The sequence below is a fragment of the Peromyscus eremicus genome, chromosome 7 (assembly GCF_949786415.1).
Source record: "Peromyscus eremicus chromosome 7, PerEre_H2_v1, whole genome shotgun sequence".
In the NCBI taxonomy this organism is placed as follows: Eukaryota; Metazoa; Chordata; class Mammalia; order Rodentia; family Cricetidae; genus Peromyscus; species Peromyscus eremicus.
The window spans coordinates 77,993,006-78,013,815 of record NC_081422.1 but is presented as its reverse complement, the minus strand read 5'-3'; the positions used below and the strand labels follow the sequence as shown (position 1 = coordinate 78,013,815).

Genomic DNA, 20,810 nt, shown 5'->3' with positions numbered 1-20,810 from the left:
GATAAAAATATGAGACCTATCAAAAAGCTGTGCATACATCCTTCAGGCCTGAAACTTAGTATTCTAGGAAAGACACTTCTTAAAATAATTTTAACGGTGCCTAAGGTTGCTCAGGAAGTCACACATGAGGGGGAACAGAAGAAAGTACAACAGATGGCCTGAAAGTGTCTAGAAGAGTCCGTGGGGTTCCCCTGACCTTCCCTCTTCACTCTACCAGTGAGGACTGATGCCCAAAGTCAACTCCCAAACACAGGCACGTTGCAGACGAACATTTCCCTCTCCTTACACTTGCCCTACTTCTCCCTCCTGACTTCAGCATCCTAACGCATCTGGTGATACTATTTCAGTGGTGTTTAGAGAAAGAAAACAACTAAGTGGTTATGTTAGCTTTCCCAAGCTGCTATGGCAGCCACACCTGTATAAAGGAATGGATACGGTAATGGAAAATCCTCTGGGACGGGGAAAAGGCAGATGTCCAGGCAGGAGACTCCTTCAAGTTCTCTTTCTCACCTATGTCTCCTGCAGTAAGTGGGCCAAAGTCAGTCTAAGAACCACAGCCCAGCAATGTTTATAGCAGTGCAGAATGGTGTTGCGCAGCTCCTAGAGTTAGTGGTCGTGTGCGTATATGTGTGTATGGGGGAAGGGAGGGAGACCAGGGGATGGAGGTAGGGGGTTCGGGACCAGGGTGAGGAGAGGAATAGAATCCATGTGGTATGAAAGTGGAAGTGAGGACTCTGGTGAGGGAAGGGTACAAGCAGAGACAGAGGCAGAGAAATGGGGAGATCAAAAAAGGAGGGGAAGACGAGCACAATCAGCCAAAACTAAGTATGTATGAAAACGGCATTAAGAAACCTGTTCTTTTGCACGCTAATTTAACAAATGTATCTTAAAGGAAAAAAAAATTCAATTAAAAATGCACACACCAGTCTCATCTGAACACATACACCTCGTACAGCGTCAATGCTACACATGCATGTGACCTTCACGAGAAAAACCACACCTTCCCCACAAACCAAGTCACAGAAACAACTCTCTCGTCCCTTGCCTCCCTAGAAGTCCACTCGCTCCATCCGACGCTTCTCAGCAACAAATCTCAGCGCTTACGGGGTTCAAATCTGCCACTTTGTACACCATGAGTTGCTAGGGACATGTTCTATTGCTTTTCATTTCCAAGACACTTAGTCTGTTCTATCACAGGATGGGGAAGGAAAAGAGAAACTGATGCTTTTAAATTCCCATCCATCCTGGCCATCTGAGTACAGAACAGTCCTGTAGCTTTTGGTATAGTCTGATCTGTAATCACGCAGCCTTTTCACTGTAATACGAAGCAGTGTCCAGCTTTCCAATACTATATCAGTAAACCTGCAAAACTTCAACCTTTACTTCCTGATGGAATACAGAATGCTTGGCGGCAGTTCCAAACCAGCACAATGCCCAGAGGACCAGCTCTCATTGCAAAGCACAGGCTGCCACCTACTGGCCATGAGTCGTCCAGCACCACACACACAAGGCTTCCCAGAACAGGAAGGTTTCCTGGGTAGGTTGGTCTGCTTTCTATTACTGTGATGAAACACTGTGAACAAAAGTAACTTGGAGAGGAAAGGGATTATTTCACCTTACAGCTTAAAGTCTCTCATGAAGGGAAGTCAGGGCAGGAACTCAAGGCAGGAACCTGGATGCAGGAACTGAAGAAGCAGAGACCATGGAGGAAAGCTGATTAATGGCTTGCTCTCTGTGACTTGCTCAGCCCACTTTCTTACACAACCCAGGACCACTTGCCCAGGGATGTCACAGCCCATAATGGGCTTCACCCTCCCACACTCACCATTAATCAAAAAAATGCCCCACAAGTATGTGTCCACAGGCCAATCTGATGGCATTTTCTCAATCTAGGTTGCCTCTTCTCAGATAACTCGAGCTTGTCAAGTTGATAGGAAAACAACCAACACAGCCAGCTCATTATTCAACAGTGTCTTCAACTGTAGTATAACAATTTTTCAGTTTTTATAAGTTATAATTTTATAAAATGAAGCTAAATAGACATGTTTACGTGAAACTGGGTTGTTTTTTTTTTCCTTTTTTGGTGCCATGAATCAAGTAATATTTCTGTAAGTGTAAGAAAAACTATTTTCATATGTATATTTCTCTCCAGCATCCCCATTACCCTTCAGTTCTGAAAACAGACGTTTGATCGGAGGAGTAACTGCCCATCTTCAAATGGGGAACTTTAAAGATTTGAACTCATACTCCCAAGTAAAGAGTCACAGCCGCTTTTGACACAGGAGCGATGACTTACTCTGACACCACGCTGGAGCTAAAGCTGGGCGGATGAAATACCTCTTCATGTGAGAAGAGACGGGAGAGAAACACCAAGACGAGACGAGACAAGAAGGATGTAACTGACAGGCATAAAAGATACAGTGGCAAAAGAGTGAGTCTTCTACCACAGACCAACCTGAAAACAAGCTGCCGGCTGGGTAATCAGGTGGGGAAAAGAGATCCAGAAAATGTGCACCAAAAAACCAACATGGCGGGCGAGGATCTCCTGTAACTGAAGTTATAGGGAGTAGAGTAAATGTGGTCAGTTCGACAGCTAGCTACATCTCAAGTCTTCCGCCCATCCTGCTGAAAAATGTGCATTTTAGAATGACAGCACTTGCAATGGACAGGGAATGAGACGGAGGGCAGGAGAAAGGCCAGGTAATTAACTAAGAAGTGAAATTGCCCAGGAGGAGAAAAATCCAAGACTCTGAAATTCAACGGTAGTATGGAAAGGAGGAACCAAGTTGAAGCTAGGCAGGAGGACAAACGCGCAGGGCAGACAGAACCAGAAGGATGGTAAAGAAGGAAGACTGCAGAACCTCCTGGGTTTCTCACGTGAGCAACTAACTGGACGTGATGTAGTCACCAAAACGGGAAACATTCCCTGAGACGTGGACTCAGCAGAGGCGTCCGTCTAGAGCTTGACTTTTGAAAGGCTGCATTCTAAATGACTTGGTTAGTTACCTTTTGCCTTGCTGGGACAAAATACCTGAGAACAGCAACTTAAAGAAGAACCCTTTGTTTGGCCTCAGTTTGAGGAGTCACAGTCCATTATGGTAAGGATGTCATGGCGGCAGGACCATGAGGCGGCTAGTCACAGAGCATCTAGTCCGGAAGCAGAGAGTAATGAGTCCCGGTGCTCAGTTCTCCTTTCTCCTCTTTTATTCAGTCTGAGACTCCAGTCCGTGGAATGGGACCAGCCACAGGTAAGGTGGGTCTTCCTGCCTCAGTTAAATGAGAAGGGCAATGCCCTCACAGGTGTGCCCGGAAGTCTGCCTCCTAGGTGATCCTAAATCCACTCAAGTTGACATTCAAGATAAATCACCATACTGCGGGATTTCTGTAATAGTTTAGCAGTGGAAGGCAACCTTGGCGGGTTGGAGCCAAGGGGACACCACAAAGTCACACCATGCAACAGAGCTCAGGTGGGAGGTTTATTGGGGGAGGTGCAGAGGCAACCTCTGAGGGGGAGCAGAAGGAAAGGGAGAGAGAGGGGCGGGAAGAGCTTGCCTTCCATAAGGGGATTCAGCGCATGCGCATAGGGAGGGTACTCTACTTGGTGGCTGCATCACGTCTTGGCTGTTGCTGATGATGCGTCCTGCCATGTTCCCAAGAGCAGGCCGGTGTAAAGGCCTGAATGCTAACAACTTTAACGTGAACATTTGGGATAGAACAGTGATTCTGTGGCTCTCGAGCTCAGGGAAGAGGTGTAGAGAAGAGGCAGAAATTCAGAAGTAGCTACTTTGTCAGCAGCAGGTAATAGGGATGAAATGCCCCAGACAGAATGGACACAGTAAAGAAGCACACATGTGAACTTGTGGGAAGAGCCAGGAAACTCTCCCCAGCTTAAACACATCACACTGAGTCAGACAAGAAGGGACTGTCCTCGGAAGCATGCTACTGCACCACACAGAGAGAGCATCAAGTTATAAAAAGTAAAATTCTGTGTTTTAAACATTAATATATATGCACCTATTCAAATATGCCCCACAAGTACAACTACTCAGATGTTGCCACTGATTATCTCTGGAAATACCTGAGCAATGTTTACTTTCTCCTTTATGTTTTCCTAACTTCCTCAATTAGTCTACAATGTATACGCCATTCTCTGAAACCAAATGTATAGAAGTTTTCTTTAATGTTTTTTTAACGATCTAAAAGTTTCTAGGAGTCCACAGTATGGAAGAGAGCCTTTTGACCACCTTTCTCTGTCTCTCAACAGCTTACAGAACACACAGCCAGGAGGAAGAAGAGGATTGGAACCTTGTTTTCACTGGGAGAAAAAAGAACACACTGAATGTTCTCAATACATCACATGGACCACGACACCAGGTACCTCAGGAATGATGCAACAGAGAAACACAATAGTTGGTTTTACTCTTTGGGGACCCTCCATCCAGCTCCCAAGTAGATACACGGAGACATATTCTTACTTATGAATGCCTGGCCTTAGCTTGGCTTGTTTCTAGCCAGCTTTTCTAACTTAAATTATCTCGTTCTCCTTAACCACATTTTGCCTCTGGGCTTCTTACCTCTCTTTAATATATATATATATATATATATATATATCTTTCCTTCTTATTCCGTGGCTGGCTGTGTTACTGGATGACTAGCCCCTGGTGTGCTCCCCTTCTTCTCTTTTTCTCACTCTTCCCTTCTCTGGAGCCTAGATTTCTCTCTGCCTGGCAGCCCCAGCTTTCACTCCCCTACCTATCAATTGGCTGTTCAGCTCTTTATTAGACCAATCAGGTGTTTTAGACAGGCAAAGTATCACAGCTTCACAGAGTTAAACAAATGCAACATAAAAGAATCTTTGCATTGTTAAACCAATATTTCACAGCATAAATGAATGTAACACATCTTCAACTAAAATTCTACACACAATAATTGTGTTAAAACTCTTTTTTTTTTTTTTTTTTTTTTTTTTTTTTGGTTTTTCGAGACAGGGTTTCTCTGTGTAGCTTTGCGCCTTTCCTGGAACTCACTTGGTAGCCCAGGCTGGCCTCGAACTCACAGAGATCCGCCTGGCTCTGCCTCCCGAGTGCTGGGATTAAAGGCGTGTGCCACCACCGCCCAGCTGTGTTAAAACTCTTAAAGGCCCTCACTGCCCATCCTGAACAGACCTGAGCACCCAGGGCAGAGGAGTGTAAGAATATCAACTCCTTCTAACCCTAAAAATGCTTTGCTCTCTCTGAGGTTAGGTAAGAGTCAAAGAAGAAATAAAACACAAGGCACCACAAAGGAGTCATGAACAGCAAGGACAGAAACACCTTCCTTAGCTAGTCAGAAGGGTGAGCACCAGAGAATCGAAGCCCACTCGGATGGTTCCACCTCTGAGTGAAAAGACAGTGAATGCAGCACATAGAAAGGAATCATGTGCCATGCAGGACACAGAGCAGCTGTGACCAAAGAGGGTGGGGGCTCCAGGGTGGTGACTTTTAACGACAACTCAGCCAGGCTACAATGCTGTCAGTTTCCTCAGACACAGGTGTAGAGATAGCTATTTGCAGACAGATATCTATCAGAATATAATAACTTTTGAGTCAGTGGCTCTCAGTAAAGCAGATGATACTTCACAGCAAAGCATGGGCTTTCTCACGTCATCCCAAGGCTTTAAGTCTGAAGTTTCCCAAACAAAACTAAATTTGGCTTCAAGACTGAACCATAGGAATCCTGCCTGAGTTTCCCTACAGACCGGCCAGGCCCCCACAATCCTGTGAGCCAGTACTGCAATAAAAGTTAAATTTCCACCACCAACAACAACAGCAACAAAAATATACACTCTTACTAACACAGACCAATGGGCAGAATCTTGAATTAGAGACAGCAGGGCTTAGTTTGGCTATGGTGGGTGGCAAGAGGAAGCCCGAGGTTCCTGGAGAGACGAATGATGTGACATGCATGTCACGAAATGTATTTGTGTTTTGCAGTTCTATGACACGTGTAACATAAACTATATTAGAAGACTCTAGTTAGAACAGATTTGGAGAAATCCAGGCCCTAGAACTCTGCAGGATGTTGCCAAAATAAAGGAACTCAACCAAACAATAATATATCAATGTTACAGACATACTTTATATTTTCAAGATCTTTGGGTAAATATTCTACTGAATACTCTTTATATAGTTAATCACTTACCATATTTGTCTCGTAAACCAACAGTGCATCGGAAGACTCCACCAAAGGCAACATCTTCACCAAATATTACTGAAAAATGATGTTCAAAGAATATAATTAGTAACCAGTCCCTAAATTTTAAGTCATGAAAAATAAGGAACTTAAATATTTAGATTTGAAATTAGGCTTATACATACATACTCATACCTGTATAATACAAATGTGGTATTTTTATATATAATCTTTGTTTGTATAATTCATACATACATGTATAAATATATACACATAATCCTGTATGTATAATGCATACATGTATATACACACATATATGTAAGTATGCATGTATATATAAAGTCAACCAAACTTTAAAAACACAGCAAGATGAAGATTAAGTTGCTGGGATAGAGAAATGGCTCAGCAGTTAGGAGTGTACAGTGAATTTGCATAAGAACCACATTTCATTCCCAGCACCCACATAAGGTGGCTAACAACTGCCTGTAACTCCAGCTCCGGGGAGATCTGACACCTCCAGCACCTCTAGCCTCAAAGAGCACTTGCACTCAAATGCACATACCCACACAGACACATACACATAACTAAAAATAAAATAAAACTGAAAAATTAATAAACATAAGTTACCTATAAAATTGTTTAGAAAACATGATAAATATACACAACCAAATTGTACTCAGCCACAGGGGAAAATGAAATCATGACATTGGCAGGAAAACAGGTAGAACCATAAATCATTACATCGAGTAAAATAAATCAGACTCAGAAAGGCAAATACTCCTGCTTTCTCTCATATCAGAATCTGGATTTAAGTGTGGGTGTGTGCTATGGGATGTCCTGTATGTTGTGAATATATGTTGCTATGATTGATTAATAAATAAAACACTGATTGGCCAGTAGCCAGGCAGGAAGTATAGATAAGTGGGACAAACAGAGAGGAGAGGCTGGGAGGTGGAAGTCTGGGAGAGACACCAGCCTGCCGCCCAGGGAGCAGCATGTAAAGGCAACAGGTAAAGTCACGGAACACATGGCGACATATAGATTAACAGAAATGGGCTGAGTTTAAGTATAAGAGCTAGTCAGTCAGTGGTAGGCCTGAGCTAATGGCCCAGCAGTTTAATTAATATAAGTTTCTGAGTGATTATTTTATAAGTGGTTGTGGAGTCCGTGGGGCTGGATAGGACTGGAGAAAACTCCAGCTACATTAGTCTCCATCAGTAATTCTAATATCCTCTTAGATAAAAAAGCTCAATACATTAGAAAACCTTTTTTTTTTTTTCTATTTTGTTCTCTTGTGCATGAGGAAAAGCAAGCACATCTCACTAAGCATGTGTCCAGGTCTGACTGCGTGGATTCTAATCTTCTCCAGAGAGTGTCTGTGACACTGGGAAAGTACCATATCAAACTGTCATTCATACATTCAATGGATGGGAAAACAAGTGTGTGCATGCATGTGTATATGTGCATATGTGTGTGTGTGTGTGTGTGTGTGTGTGTGTGTGTGTGTATAACTAGAAAGTTTATCATGAGAGAACTGAAACAGATCTTGAGGGAGCGGGGAGGAGGAGAAAGAGAGAGTAATGAAATTTGACTGAAAGCAGAATGGGGGACTACCTAAGGGTAGGGAAACAAGAGAGAAGAGAGTGGGTGTGAGGAATAGGTCAAATTAGACAAAGCAGGACACCTATGGAGGAAACAGCTACCGTAAATCCCACTGCTTTGTATGGTAACTGAAAAACTGATTTTAAAAACAGAAACACTAAAGTCACTATTTCCAAAACTATTAACAAGTTTGATGCAAAAATAACCATGCAAACCAAGTCTTTATGCTATATATAAATATCTGAACAAAGTGGCATTTCCTGTTTCTTCCTACACACAGGAGTAGCCAACAGGTATCAGTCAGAAACCAACATATCATAAAGGGACCACACATGCTGAGAAGAGCAAGTTAACAAAGCTAAACAAGAGAACACATCAGAAACAAGTGGGATAAACATGTGTTAATACTGCAAGTGGATCCTTTGGCTTTCATGATTGGCTCAGGTCTCTGATTCTGGAAGGAACACAGCCACACACACACATTAAGTTTACCTGCAGTAGGGTCTTTGGCCAATGAGTTATCCAAGGCACTTGTTATTGACTGAAAGAGGTTCATTTTCTGAGTTTGCCCTGCGAAAAGAAAAGTTACATTATATCAAAAACTGTAAAACATGCAAAAAAAAGTAATAATAACCAGTTTCTTAACAGTTGGTTATAACGTGGCGAAAAAGCGAGATACAAAGAAAGGAACAGAATCTATCACAGGAATTTACCAACTTATTTTTAAAGATGACAGATCTATAAAAGATACAAATGAAGTAAACGTGGAGAGGCAGTGGGTGAGGTAAACCCTATGTACACTAAACAATGCGTAAAAAAAGCAAACAAATGGAGAAAAACCACCAAATGGTGAAGTGTCTGGAGATAAAGCTACAACTTTCAGTAGAAATGTACCGAGTGGGAGCCAGAGACTGCTGAGCCAAAGGCCTAAAGAATGCACATAAAGAACGCTAAGACTGCCAGGAGCAGCCAGTGGCCACAGCCCATGAAACACAAGGAAGGCTAGAGATAAACTGATGTGCCAAATCATTGGTGCTTGGAGAATCCTAAAATCTCTTCCCTGAACATGTCAGACTCAGGCCTTCCTTACTGTCTCATTGCTTAACTAAAATCCCTGCAGGCTAATGCCTGTCTCCTAAACAGACTTTGGGAGGGGCCATAAGATGCAATACAGGGAAGGAACTTAGATAGTGCCTCATACACCAACAGTGCATCGGAAGGCGCCACCACAGGCAACGCTGAAAAACAATGTTCGAAGAATATATTTGGTAATCCCTAAATGCAGCGTGCAAGCTGGCTGTCGATTGACAGGTCCAGCAGCGTGCAAGCTGGCTGTCGATCGTCAGGCCCAGCATTACTCAGGACCCTCTCAACTTCCCTATTTTGAGTGGAACAGTAAAGCTTTATCCGACAGAATTCCTCATGTTGCAAATTCAGAATACGCATGACTTTGGAGCTTTGAGCAAACCAAATGCTGGCCAAGGCCCACTATTACTGGCACTGTAGGCCAGCTCCTCTGCAACAGCACAGTCAGGCTACCCATGAACCTCACGGGAAGGAAACTATTTACCTTCAATTCCAGTCCCACTCTGGCCTTTGTCCCGCTAACCTCCATGTTCTTTTAGTCACCTAACGTGAGACAGTCGCGGCCTAATTACCAGCATGGGACCTAACAGCTCCTGCTGTTGGCTTCAAACCTCTGACCACGAAGTGCTAGTCACTCACCCTTTCCTCTTCCTAGCCCAGCCAGACTCCTCAACGAGCCTCTGCCATCTTGAAGCCTCCCACGGTTCTCTCTCAGCCTGGCCTCTGGCATGCTCCTGCTTGACCTCAGGTGTCTCCCTCATCACTTCAATAGTCCTGCATGCCCAAACTTCAGGCCTTGGCAGTCCCCTATCAGGACACCTTGATTCCCTCTGCACCCAGAATAATGGCCTCTTTATACTCTTGTTTCCGAAGATAGTAAGAATTCATTCAGAAATTATCATTACGTCACCCATGTCAAAGAACACACAATCACACCAAATGTCCAGAATTACTTCATAGAGTACTTTTTCTTCAGGCTACAGTTGTCTCATTTAAAAAGTTACCTTCCTTAAATCCTTCTCTAGCCTGTTGTTCTAGTTAGCCTTCCTGTCACTGGGACAAGCACCGTGACCAAAAGCAACTTAGAGAGGAAAATGTTTATTTAATCTTACAGGTTATATAGTCCACCCCTGAGGAAAGTCAGGGCAGGGACTCAAGCTGAGACAAGAGGCACAGAGGACAGCTGCTTGCTGGCTTGCTCTATGGCACCCTTAAACAAGCCAGGACCCCTGTTCAGCCTTCTACAGCAGTTAGCAATCAACCAAATACCCCACAGGCTGCCCACGGGCCAATTGGATTGAGGCAATACCCCTAGGCTCTGTCAGGTTGACAGGTGACGTTAACCAAAAGACCTATGCTCTTAAAGTTGTTGGTGATTCAACATCAGAGACCACAGTTTAAGATAAACTTTTTTTCCTAATGACAATAACATACCCGCTTCATACATGCAATAGCAAGCATACCTACTTCATATATGTAGTACAGTAATATTTTGGTCATTTATTAGGCTTTTCATAGTTAAGAACCTAGGGAGAATAAAAACGCCTTAACAGCTAATATCATTTTTATTTTAATTGCTGACCGTTTGTATTAATAGCAAATGCCCCCACCACACCTAGGCTTTTCCCGGAGCTAGGGATCCAACCCATGCTGTTAGCTGAGTGTTCCACCTTCGAACTCCACCCCAGCCCTCTTGATTCATCTTATCACACTGGTGTTACTCAGCAAGTTTTTACTAGAAAAACAGTAAAAACCTCAATAAAAACTGCACAACACTGAGGCTGAAGGATTGTGAGTTCAAAGCCACCCTGGGCTATATAAGGAACTCCTATCTCAAAATAACCAAAAACAACAAAAATTATACCAAATAAATCTAGAATGTACTCTTGACACTGAAAATATTGCCTCGCCTTGTGGGGGGTAACTTACGGGTTATTTGTGTTTCCATGTCAGCACACAAATGATATTTTCACTAGTGGATATTTTTACTAAAGATTGTAAAGTTTAGGTTTGGAGTTCGCGCCAGTACTATTTCAAGTTACAAGCGACAAGTTTGATATAGCAACATCCACTTGCAATTCTTTTTAAACTGATGCACGGGTGGTACGGAAGAAACCATGTTCTTCACAGGCACGACTTTATTTTATAATCTCACAGTGTAGCTGGCCTCGAACTTAAGATCACCCTGCCTCAGCCTCCAGACACCCTGCTCTTCCCTCTATTTGCCAGCCATGTACCTTTATCCTTCTTCAACTCCCATTAAAGCACATCCCAAATATCTCCCCACAACTTAAGACTTGAGAGAACCCAAAACTAGACACACACAGACAGCAGACAGACACACACACACAATTTGTACTAGAATGTAAATGAAAGTGCCTGGACACAGCTCAACGATAGAAAGCTTGACCAGCATGCATGCTTGGCTTCAATTACCAGCACCAAAAACTAACAAGAACAAAAAAAAGTAAGATGCTATGAATCCAATTGTGTGTCTCTGTGGCTGTGTGGTGTCTATGAAAGCCAGAAGTCAACATCTGGTGTCTTCCTTTATTGCTCTCATTTTTTTGTTTGTTTTAATTTGTTTTGTTGACACAATGTAGTCCTGGCTAGCCTGGAATTCACTACATAGACCAGCTGGTCTCAAACTCACAGAGATCCATGTTACTCTGCCTCTACGTGCTGGGATTAAAGACATGTGCAGCCACACCCAGATCTACCTTGTTTTTTAGAGTCCCTCATTGAACTGAGAGCTTACCAATTGGCTAGACTGACTGGCCAGATAGCCCTAAGATCCTCCTGTCTCAACCTCTGGAGCTAGGATTCCAGGCAATCCCCCTGCCACACCAAGCTTTTTAATCCCAGCACTGGGGAGACACAAGCAGGCGGATCTCTTAGTTCAAAGCCAGCCTGATCAACAGTATTTCACACGTCCCTTTCAGAATGGATTTGTTATCCAACTGAATAGGGCATTTGGTTCGAGGGACGGAGTTCACATTCAGCTGGCCGGAGTGGATCATCAAGTCCTTGGAGGACCTTGGAGGACCCAGGATGAGAGACAGAGTGGCCCCAAGTTGGGAGCCAGGAGGCAGTGTGGCAGGTGCATCTCAGCCATGGTAACTATCTCAGGTTCACATCTTATATGAGTCCTCGAGTTTTGTAATTAATAAACGGTAAGAGAAACCCCTTCACCCATGTGATGTGTGAACAACATTAGGAGACTGTTCAGTAGAACGTGGCCCCACCTCTTACATTTAAATGCCTGAAAATAGAAAGTTATTGTCTTTGTGTCTCAACTTCTTCATTCTTAATGTGTAGATGATAATGTGACCTCCATCACAGCCTGTCTCACAAGGTCACATTTTGGACAACACTAAACCCACCAGGTCAAAGAGGGAATTATCTGGCCTCAAGGACAACCAACTTTGCCATCAAGTTGTTTTAGTGGCAGATTAACATTCAGACAGCCTGCCTCACGATACTATATCCGCCAATACTTCAAATCAGTTAAAATTTAAGTCTTCTTGTGCCCTCCCTTTCTCCGAAGATGGGAATGTGCCCCAGAATTCCCTACTTGTATCAGTGGTCCTGGCACCTTACCCTCTGTCTTAGGGTTTCTATTGCTGTGAAGAGACACCATGACTACAGCAACTCTTATAAGGAAAACATTTCATTGAGGGGGCTCACTTACAGTTTTAGAGGTTCCACTATCGTCATGGCGGGGAGCATGGTGGCATGCAGGCAGACATGGTGCTGTGTGGGAGCCCATTTGCAGGTTTCCTAGTGGCTTTACCCAGCAGGTCCACATAGAGAGGTTGATTGGACCACGGACCTGAGTGCAGGTGTCTGAGATGGTCTGCACTTGGCTGTGCTGGGGGAGGAGGTCTTTTGCTCCACCCCTTGGCATATCTATAAATACCCTAGGACAGCGACAGTCAGGGCCCGTTGGAATAGGTTCCAGGCCCTCTCGAGACTATCCTGTTTATCTCCACACTCTAAATCCTTCTATCTAATATTTCCTGCTGTTCCCACTCAAGAGCACTCTGGGGAAATGTGGGGGTGGTGGGCACCACCACCACCCCCCCCCCCAGTGCTGGAGGAGTAGTTAGCAGAAAGTCCTACATCTCACAGGCAACAGGAAGTTGACTAGGACACTGGGCAGTATCTTAAGCATAGGAAGCCTCAAAGTCTGCCCCCACAGTGACATACTTCCTCCAGGAAGGACATACCCACCCAAAAAAAGCCACACCTCCATATAGTGCCACTCCCTATAAGATTATAATTACATTCAAACTACCACACCCTTCATCATGGTTAAGTACCAACTGTCAACCTAACAATATCTAGACTCACTTAGGAGGCAAGCCTCAAGACACACCTGTAAGGGGTCATCTACAGGACATTAATTGAGCTGGGAAGACCCACCCTTAATGCCAGCAGCACCTGTCTGGGTTTGGACTGCATAAAAAAGAGAAGGCCGGGCGGTGGTGGTGCATGCCTTTAATCCCAGCACTCGGGAGGCAGAGGCAGGTGGATCTCTGTGAGTTCAAGGCCAGCCTGGTCTACAAAGCGAGTTCCAGGAAAGGCGCAAAGCTACACAGAGAAACCCTGTCTCGGAGAAGAAGAAGAAGAAGAAGAAGAAGAAGAAGAAGAGGAGGAGGAGGAGGAGGAGGAGGAGGAGGAGGAGGAGGAGGAGGAGGAGGAGGACAGAGCACCAGCATTTATCCCACTCTGCTGCCTGACTGCAGATGTCATGTGACCAGCTTCGGCAAATTCCTGCCACCAAGACCTCTCCAACATGATGAACTGCACCCTTGAACTGTGAGCCAAGATATATCCTTCCTTCCTTAAATTGCTGTTTGTCTGGGTACTGTATTCCAGCAAAAAGAAAAGTAACACAGCACCCTTTTAGTTATCCTTGCTACAAATGATGATGTCATCCTCAACACCCTTCCCCAGCACCCACTGGTAAAACAGAGCTAAACTGGGTCAATGTCTCCAAAATTCCTACCACCCACTGACATTCCAAGTTCAATACTCCCTCTCATCTGAGGAATGACAATACTCAAGAGCTCCTCTCTCAGCTCCTCACTACACATCCAGCAATACTTCCCACTAACTTTGCTAGTAACACAAGAACTCCTCCAATCACTCTCTTCCTAGAAATAAGTGATGGCCTCCCACAGCACAAAAGAATTTAAAACAAAGTGCAATGCACCCATCATAGTCTGAAGTACACAGCAGGCATGTGATATATTATCTCCCCAAACTTTGTCCTGAATTTTAAACCCTCATTTATTCTTTCATATGTATTCCTTTTTTCCTCCAAATAAAATCACTTCCCACTGCTCAAATAAACACCATGCTTCCTAATCTGACTTTACTCATAATATTCCCACCTGTATAATACTGAAAAAAAAAAAATCATCCCCACGAACAAAAGTCCTTCTTCTACCCTGATCATCACAAGACCTGCATACCCCACTGTCTGAAGCATCTCAATCACAGACGTTTTCTGTTGTGGGATATTTGCACATTGAGTGAAGATGTATTGTGTTGCTGTGATTGGTGTAAACGGCCAATCACTAGATAGAAGAGTATAGGTGGGACATCTGGGCAGAGAGAGAACTCTGGGAAGAAAAAAGGTGGAGTCACCAGCCAGATGCAGAGGAAGCCAGATGCAGAGGAGAAGAGTTAACAAGACACGTGGAAGAACATAGATTAAAAAAATATGGGTTGATTTAAGTTATAAGAACTAGTTAGGTAAAAGCCTAAGCTAAGGCTGAGCTTTCATAATTAATAATATGTCTCCATGTGGCTATTTGTGAGCTGGTGTCCCAAAGGAAAATCTGACTACATATGGCGCCAACATCTGACTACGTATATCCATATATGGCCTGAGAAAGCTTAAAAAAAGTTCTGAACAAGCAGCTTCCTGGCAACGTGGTCTCTCAGGTAGGCTCAGTGAACAGAGGCTCAGCTCTTTTAAGAAGCCCTGCTATGCAGCTGGGCACTTGAGCAGACAGCACTGGGTACAAATACCTGCTGTAGGCAGACACAACAGATTCCCAGGGGTGGGGTGGGTAAATGTGGCTTAGGAACGATATCTACCAGCATGAAGCTAGGCTCTCATGGAATTCAGGGGTGCAGCCAGCCACCAGTGCACCATGTGCTAAGCAGAGCAGCACTGTAGCCTAGCAGTTTAATATTTGGCTCACAAGGTCAGAGGAGGCTGCAGACATACAGAAAGTCAGTTCAAGTCCAAGAAAACCTCTGAACAGATACACTGTGCTTAAAAATGTACTTAGTTGCTGAAGAAAGAAAAGAAAATGGGTGTAGACAGTCATAGAGAAAAAAATAGTTTAAAAATAATAAAGTCTTTAAAGAAAGAGTAAAGTAATATTTTAAGTAGCCCAGATTATCCAACCTCTCAGAATGCCTCTGTTACAGTTTCCACAAAAATCTGTACCCAGGACAATTTGAAAGCTGCTAGCTGAGAGGGTTCAGCCTCCAGAGTGCTCTCTCCAGGATTTCAGATAAGCCCTGCACTCTCCCTCAAATGATACAGCTAGCTCTCCCAGGACTTGACCATTATCCCAATTTTCTCAGGGTCTCCTAAAGATACCATCACCTCCCCCCCTGCCCCCCCATGCTCCCTCACCCCCCACTCCAAACAACAGGAATCAGTCTAGGAAACATGTTGCCCACATTCCCAAGAGGTGGAGGGAGTGATTTTTGGTCATTCGGTGGGTTATGAATGTTTGTCATCATTTAGGTGGGTTGATTGCAAGTTGTTACTGGTCATGGTCAGGGAAGAAACTAAACAAAGTAGGTTAGATTCATGGATTTCTTCCTGAAAATAAAGAAGAGGGGGTATACAGGAATGACAAAATAAAAGGGTAGATTATTGAATCTACTTTTAAGCAACTACTAGTCTCAAATATTTTACATTGGTATAGATTTTTGTATATTGACACAAATTTAAGGTTATTTTTGTTATAATGTATTTATGTTTCTACTCTTAAGGTATTGTACCTATACAGCTCATTTAAAACTGTAAAGTTCTAGTCTTTGAAAGCTACTTAGGATAATAAAGACATGCAGGTTAGTAGTTAGTCATCTATAACAAACTTACAGTCATGTTAGGTATATTTTCAAGGTTAAATAAACAGAGATACATTCTAGATAGATAGATGGTCTTCAAACATTTCAGAGACCTACAGAATATTATGGCATTTAAGATGTTTTAATAACATAAGGATTTCCATGATAGTGAGACACATCTGCTCCTGGCAACACCAATCTACTTCAGAGATGATAGGCATCAAGGAACCTCCATATGGAGTTTGCTTTCATTGTGGCAAAGTTAACCACTGGGCAAAGAAACTGCCCTTTCCTCGACTACTGACAGTATGCTGTCCAAACTGGACAAGCAGAACACAAAAGAAAGCAACTGCCAAACTTTGCCAAGACAAGGTAGGACAGCCCTTCAAAAATTCCTGCTTCACAAAAAAAGTCTGTCAGAAATTTTAGACCTGTAGGCCCAAGACAGATGCTCCAATGTTGCAGAGGAACCTTGGATGACTATCCAGGCAGCTAGATGTCTCTGTCATTTCCATAGTTTTGGAAGTTGTTTGCTCTGCACTTCCTGTTTACTCAGGTAATATTTTATCCTTCTTGGATCCTTTATGGTGTTGAAGACTAGAGAGTTATAGTTACAGTTTTCCTTGTTACCAAATTCAGAAAAACAAACTTACACAGGAGATGTAAAATTTATAAAGTTGAAAAACTTAAAAGCTTAAGTTGTTTATCTAAAAAAATGTTTTAAGGTCTAAAAAGATATTTTTAGGATGATAATAAACAAGTTATGCTTAAAAAAGGCTTATGTATAAAACTTTGGACTCACCAAGACAGATAATAATAGAGTATTTTCTTCAAGTATATGCTAAATACAAATGAACTGGACATTGTGAATGTAATTCTTAACTGATAATTGTTCTTTTGTTTTTTTGTTTTTGTTTTTTTGTTTTTTGGTTTTTTGAGACAGGGTTTCTCTGTGTAGTTTTGGTGCCTGTCCTGGAACTTACTCTGTAGCCCAGATTGGCCTTTAACTCAGAGATCCACCTGGCTCTGCCTCTCAAGTGCTGGGATTAAAGGCATGTGCCACCACTGCCTGGCTGATAATTGTTCTTATTATATATAGTTTTATTATGTTAGAGTTAAAACCTTTCCTCTTTACTTAGACAAAAAGGGGGAAATGTTATGGGATATTTGTACACCATGTGAAGATGTGTTGCTCTGATTGGTATAATAAAAAGCTGAGTGGTCAATAGGCAGGAGAGTATAGGAGGGACTTCTGGGCAGAGAGAGAACTCTGGGAAGAAGAAAGGCAGAGCCACCAGTCAGACAGCGGAGGAAGCAGGATGGGTAGTATGGAGATGAGGTAACAAGCCACATGGAGAATGCAGATTAAAAAATATGGCTTAATTTAAGTTATAAGAACTAGTTAGGAACAAGCCTAAACTAAGGCTGAGCTTTCATAATTAATAATAAGTCTCTGTGTCATTATTTGTGTGCTGGTGGCCCAAAGGAAAATCTGACTACAGTTTTCTCTGCTGATACTCCAGGCCTTAAACCTACTCAGTTTCTATCTTGTTTCTACCTGAAAAACAATATTCCAGTGGTCTTTGCAAAGATAAGCCCTTGTCTCAGTTCACTGTGCAGCTTAAAAGTCACCTACGGGAAGTTGATCCTGGCCACCAACTGAAGCAGTCCCTCTTCGATGTGAAATCAAACAATGTGGATGAATGAAAAGCATTTTCAAAAAAGAAAGAAAGAAAGAAAGAAAGAAAGAAAGAAAGAAAGAAAGAAAGAAAGAAAGAAAGAAAGAAAGAAAGAAAGAAAAGCATTTTCAGCACATATGAAGGGCAGAGAGTTGGTATCTTCATTAACAGCTGTAATATGCAAAATTTTAGCACTATTTATGAGGCTTTCAAGTAAGACACAATGGGGTTTGAAAGTTGACTCTGCTCTTTACCACACTTGGGAAGGCCACAAACATCTCTGAGCCTCAATGTACAATGAACATAATACCATCTAGCTATGTGATTATTGTGAAGATAACAGACTGATGCCCACCACAACCCTAGATAAAAGCAATTACTCAACAATGGAGTCAGCATCGAGGAAAAAAGACATAGGACACAACTTTCAAAATATGAAAAAGGAAAAAGAAATGCCTGTCACAAAAGAACATAAACTAGTGAACAAATATTATGGGAAAAGATTCGTCAGCAGAAGAGAAACAAATGCAAACATAAGATACAGTGGTTAGTACAAAATCACAAGGGTGTGCTCCTGGGATTCCCAGCATTAACCCTAACACATTCTTATAGCCTCTCCCCTTACACTTAATATGACAAACACTCTTACACAGACTAAGTATAAACTGGGCATCTGAAGTGAGCGTTTTAAAACTCCATTAAACCATTCATATTTTTTGAGTGAGAACTCTAATCTCTGTGGCTTTATCATTGGGGGGGATGCGCATGGAATATATCTATCTTCATATTTTATAACACTGTGAAACTATAACAAACGTATGACGGTGTCTACTAAAAGTTGTTCTTTACTGAGTTAGTACTTCCAAGGAGCCACAGCATGTTAAATATATTAGCAACACTGTGTTAAGTGTATTAGTGACATTCAGCCCTTAGCTCTCCTCTCCTTTCGAAGGAGCTGCCATCATTAATCCCTTAATTATAGAGAAGCTGAGGCTTGTAGAAGTGATGACTTCAAAGTCTCAGGAGACAGGCACAAGGCCAAATTCAAGACACTGACTCTCACTTCTGAATGATACATGTTATCAAAACTCTGTAGCACCACAGGAAACTTTTTCTAATTACAGAAAATACAGTGAATTGGAAGAATGAACCTTAAAGGCTTAGCAGCACTTACCATGAGTGGTACCAAACACTTGTTTACTTTTTTCTATCTTATGCCTTTTATCTGGAATATGCTTGTACCGTTTTTTATAGTAACAACATAGAGACATGACATCACTCAGATTTTAGTCATTTCACAATTGTTGACGGGAGAATAAAGACCTGTGCTCTATTTCTCTATGACTAGGCCAAAGTTTCTTTGCTGTGAAGACAGTATTGAAGGCTGGGAGGGGAAAAAAAAAAAATCAACTGCTATTCATCTTTCTAATCTACTATTTCACAAAACTGGGAAGACTGATGGGTAAATTATTTCTAAATGCCTTTATTGCCTTACATAGAGTGGTAGTTTCGAAATCTAGCTTACTAGATTCCAAACTTTACAGCTACCTGTCAACTTATACCTTGTGTACTCTTGAATACTCTGTTTCAAGGCTTCAGTTTATCTGACTGCAAAGCAAAAATTAAAACATGACCTATCACATGGAAATTAAAACTTGTCCTATGAACCAAAGGAGATGAGGAATGTCAATTTGACCAATAGCAAGCTCTCAACAATTATTGTTCACAAGTAAAGAGGGGCTTCCAAAAATACCAGCCCCGGCGTGGGAGAAGTCATTAGACAAGGAAGCAGGACAGGTGTCCTTACGGTCTCCTGCTACTCTGCAGATAGACCTGGGATCTTAGGCGACTACACAAAACCTGTAGGAGAAGCAGAGTGTAACAAAGGCGGCACAATAGGAGCCTGACCCATCCCCTTCCACTTGCTCTTTCCCACCACCTGTGTGGATTACCTCTGCTTGGCCAAATGACAGCAGAGCCCAGCAGGAGCTCAGTATTAGGCTCAAATAGAAGTCTGGATTCTTTCCCATCTGTAGGTAGAACCTGTTTCGTGACCTTGAGAAAATTAAATTCTACTATTTACTCCCTAGGTTTACTCTTCCCTTGCAAATGAAAAAGGGGGTGGGGATAAGAAAAAAGAAAGAAAAGTCTTTTACGGGCTGCTTCCTCAAATTAGTGATGCAGTCCTGGCAAGGTAACACCTAAGGGGCCTGATATGGGAAAGCAGGGATGAAGCTTCCAGACAAGAGGGGCGTTCTTTGGACACCTCTTCTGCACCCTTGGGCCCTCGCAGAAGGCAGGGTGCCCTCTCACCTATCCCGAAAGTGCCCAGAGGCTGCATCTGAAGGGAAGAGTCACCAAGAAAGAGCAACAAGATCACCAGCCGACCCGAGGCAGGGATGGACCCGGGATGCAGGGAGATCGCGGGCTCTCACCATACTGCAGGGACTCCGGGTCCGGCTGGAAGGTGAAGTGGGCCACCCGCCGCTTCTGGGCCGCGTCCTCGCCTCCGGGTTGCAGGAAGCCTTGCACCAGCCCAGCGCCGCGCAGTCCGCACCACCGCCGCTCCGCTCCCGCAGCTCGCAGCCGCAGAAGCCCACCCGCGCGCGCAGCCAACGCCGCCATCCCCGGGTCTCAGGCACCGCAGCCCACGCTGCCGGCAGGGAGGGCGGAGCTGCGTCGGGAGCCTCCTCATTGGGCGGTTCCGAGGGGCGTGTCCATGAAAGAAACCAATCGGAGCTGGAAGTTCGGGGGCGGGGACCGGGACGCAGTGACCTGGCCGCCGGCGCAGACGGAAGCGGGACTCAGGGCCCTGCAGCCTGAGATGCGGTCTCTGGTTGTGGAGACACCCCCAAATTCAACAGCGTGGCGTGCGGTGTCGCACCCCGCGACTGGCTGTGTTCTTCTCCAGTATCATTTTCCACAGTGTCATTTCCAGTAGCTCTTTCATTTTTAAAATTATACTTCCTCCTGTGTTTCTCAGAGTCAGTGAGTGCGGGATGGTAAAGAAAGGTTAGTGATTGAACTGTTTTCTCTGACAGAACTTCACTAGCCACTCAGGCTACTCCTGCTGAGACGCATCTTGCTTTTGGACCAACGATCGATCGTATATAGAAAGGTAATACTTTCTTTGCAGATGGAACCAGAGTATCACTGCCCTCAGGCTAA

At 43.4% G+C, this 20,810-nt stretch overlaps 1 protein-coding gene across 2 annotated transcripts in view; it reads right to left on the bottom strand.

Annotated features, from left to right (window-relative positions):
- The window catches only part of Bckdhb (branched chain keto acid dehydrogenase E1 subunit beta), a 185,707-nt gene extending 165,422 nt beyond the window's left edge, over positions 1–20,285 (bottom strand). For both annotated transcript variants that reach the window (XM_059267042.1, XM_059267041.1), the window contains exons 1-3: positions 20,078–20,285; positions 8,266–8,343; positions 6,181–6,249 (exon numbers count right to left, since the gene is read on the bottom strand). In XM_059267042.1, the coding sequence (XP_059123025.1) occupies positions 6,181–6,249; positions 8,266–8,343; positions 20,078–20,267 (337 nt within the window). In that variant the 5' untranslated portion in view covers positions 20,268–20,285. The remainder of the gene's footprint in view (positions 1–6,180; positions 6,250–8,265; positions 8,344–20,077) is intronic.
- Between the last annotated feature and the right edge of the window lie 525 nt (positions 20,286–20,810).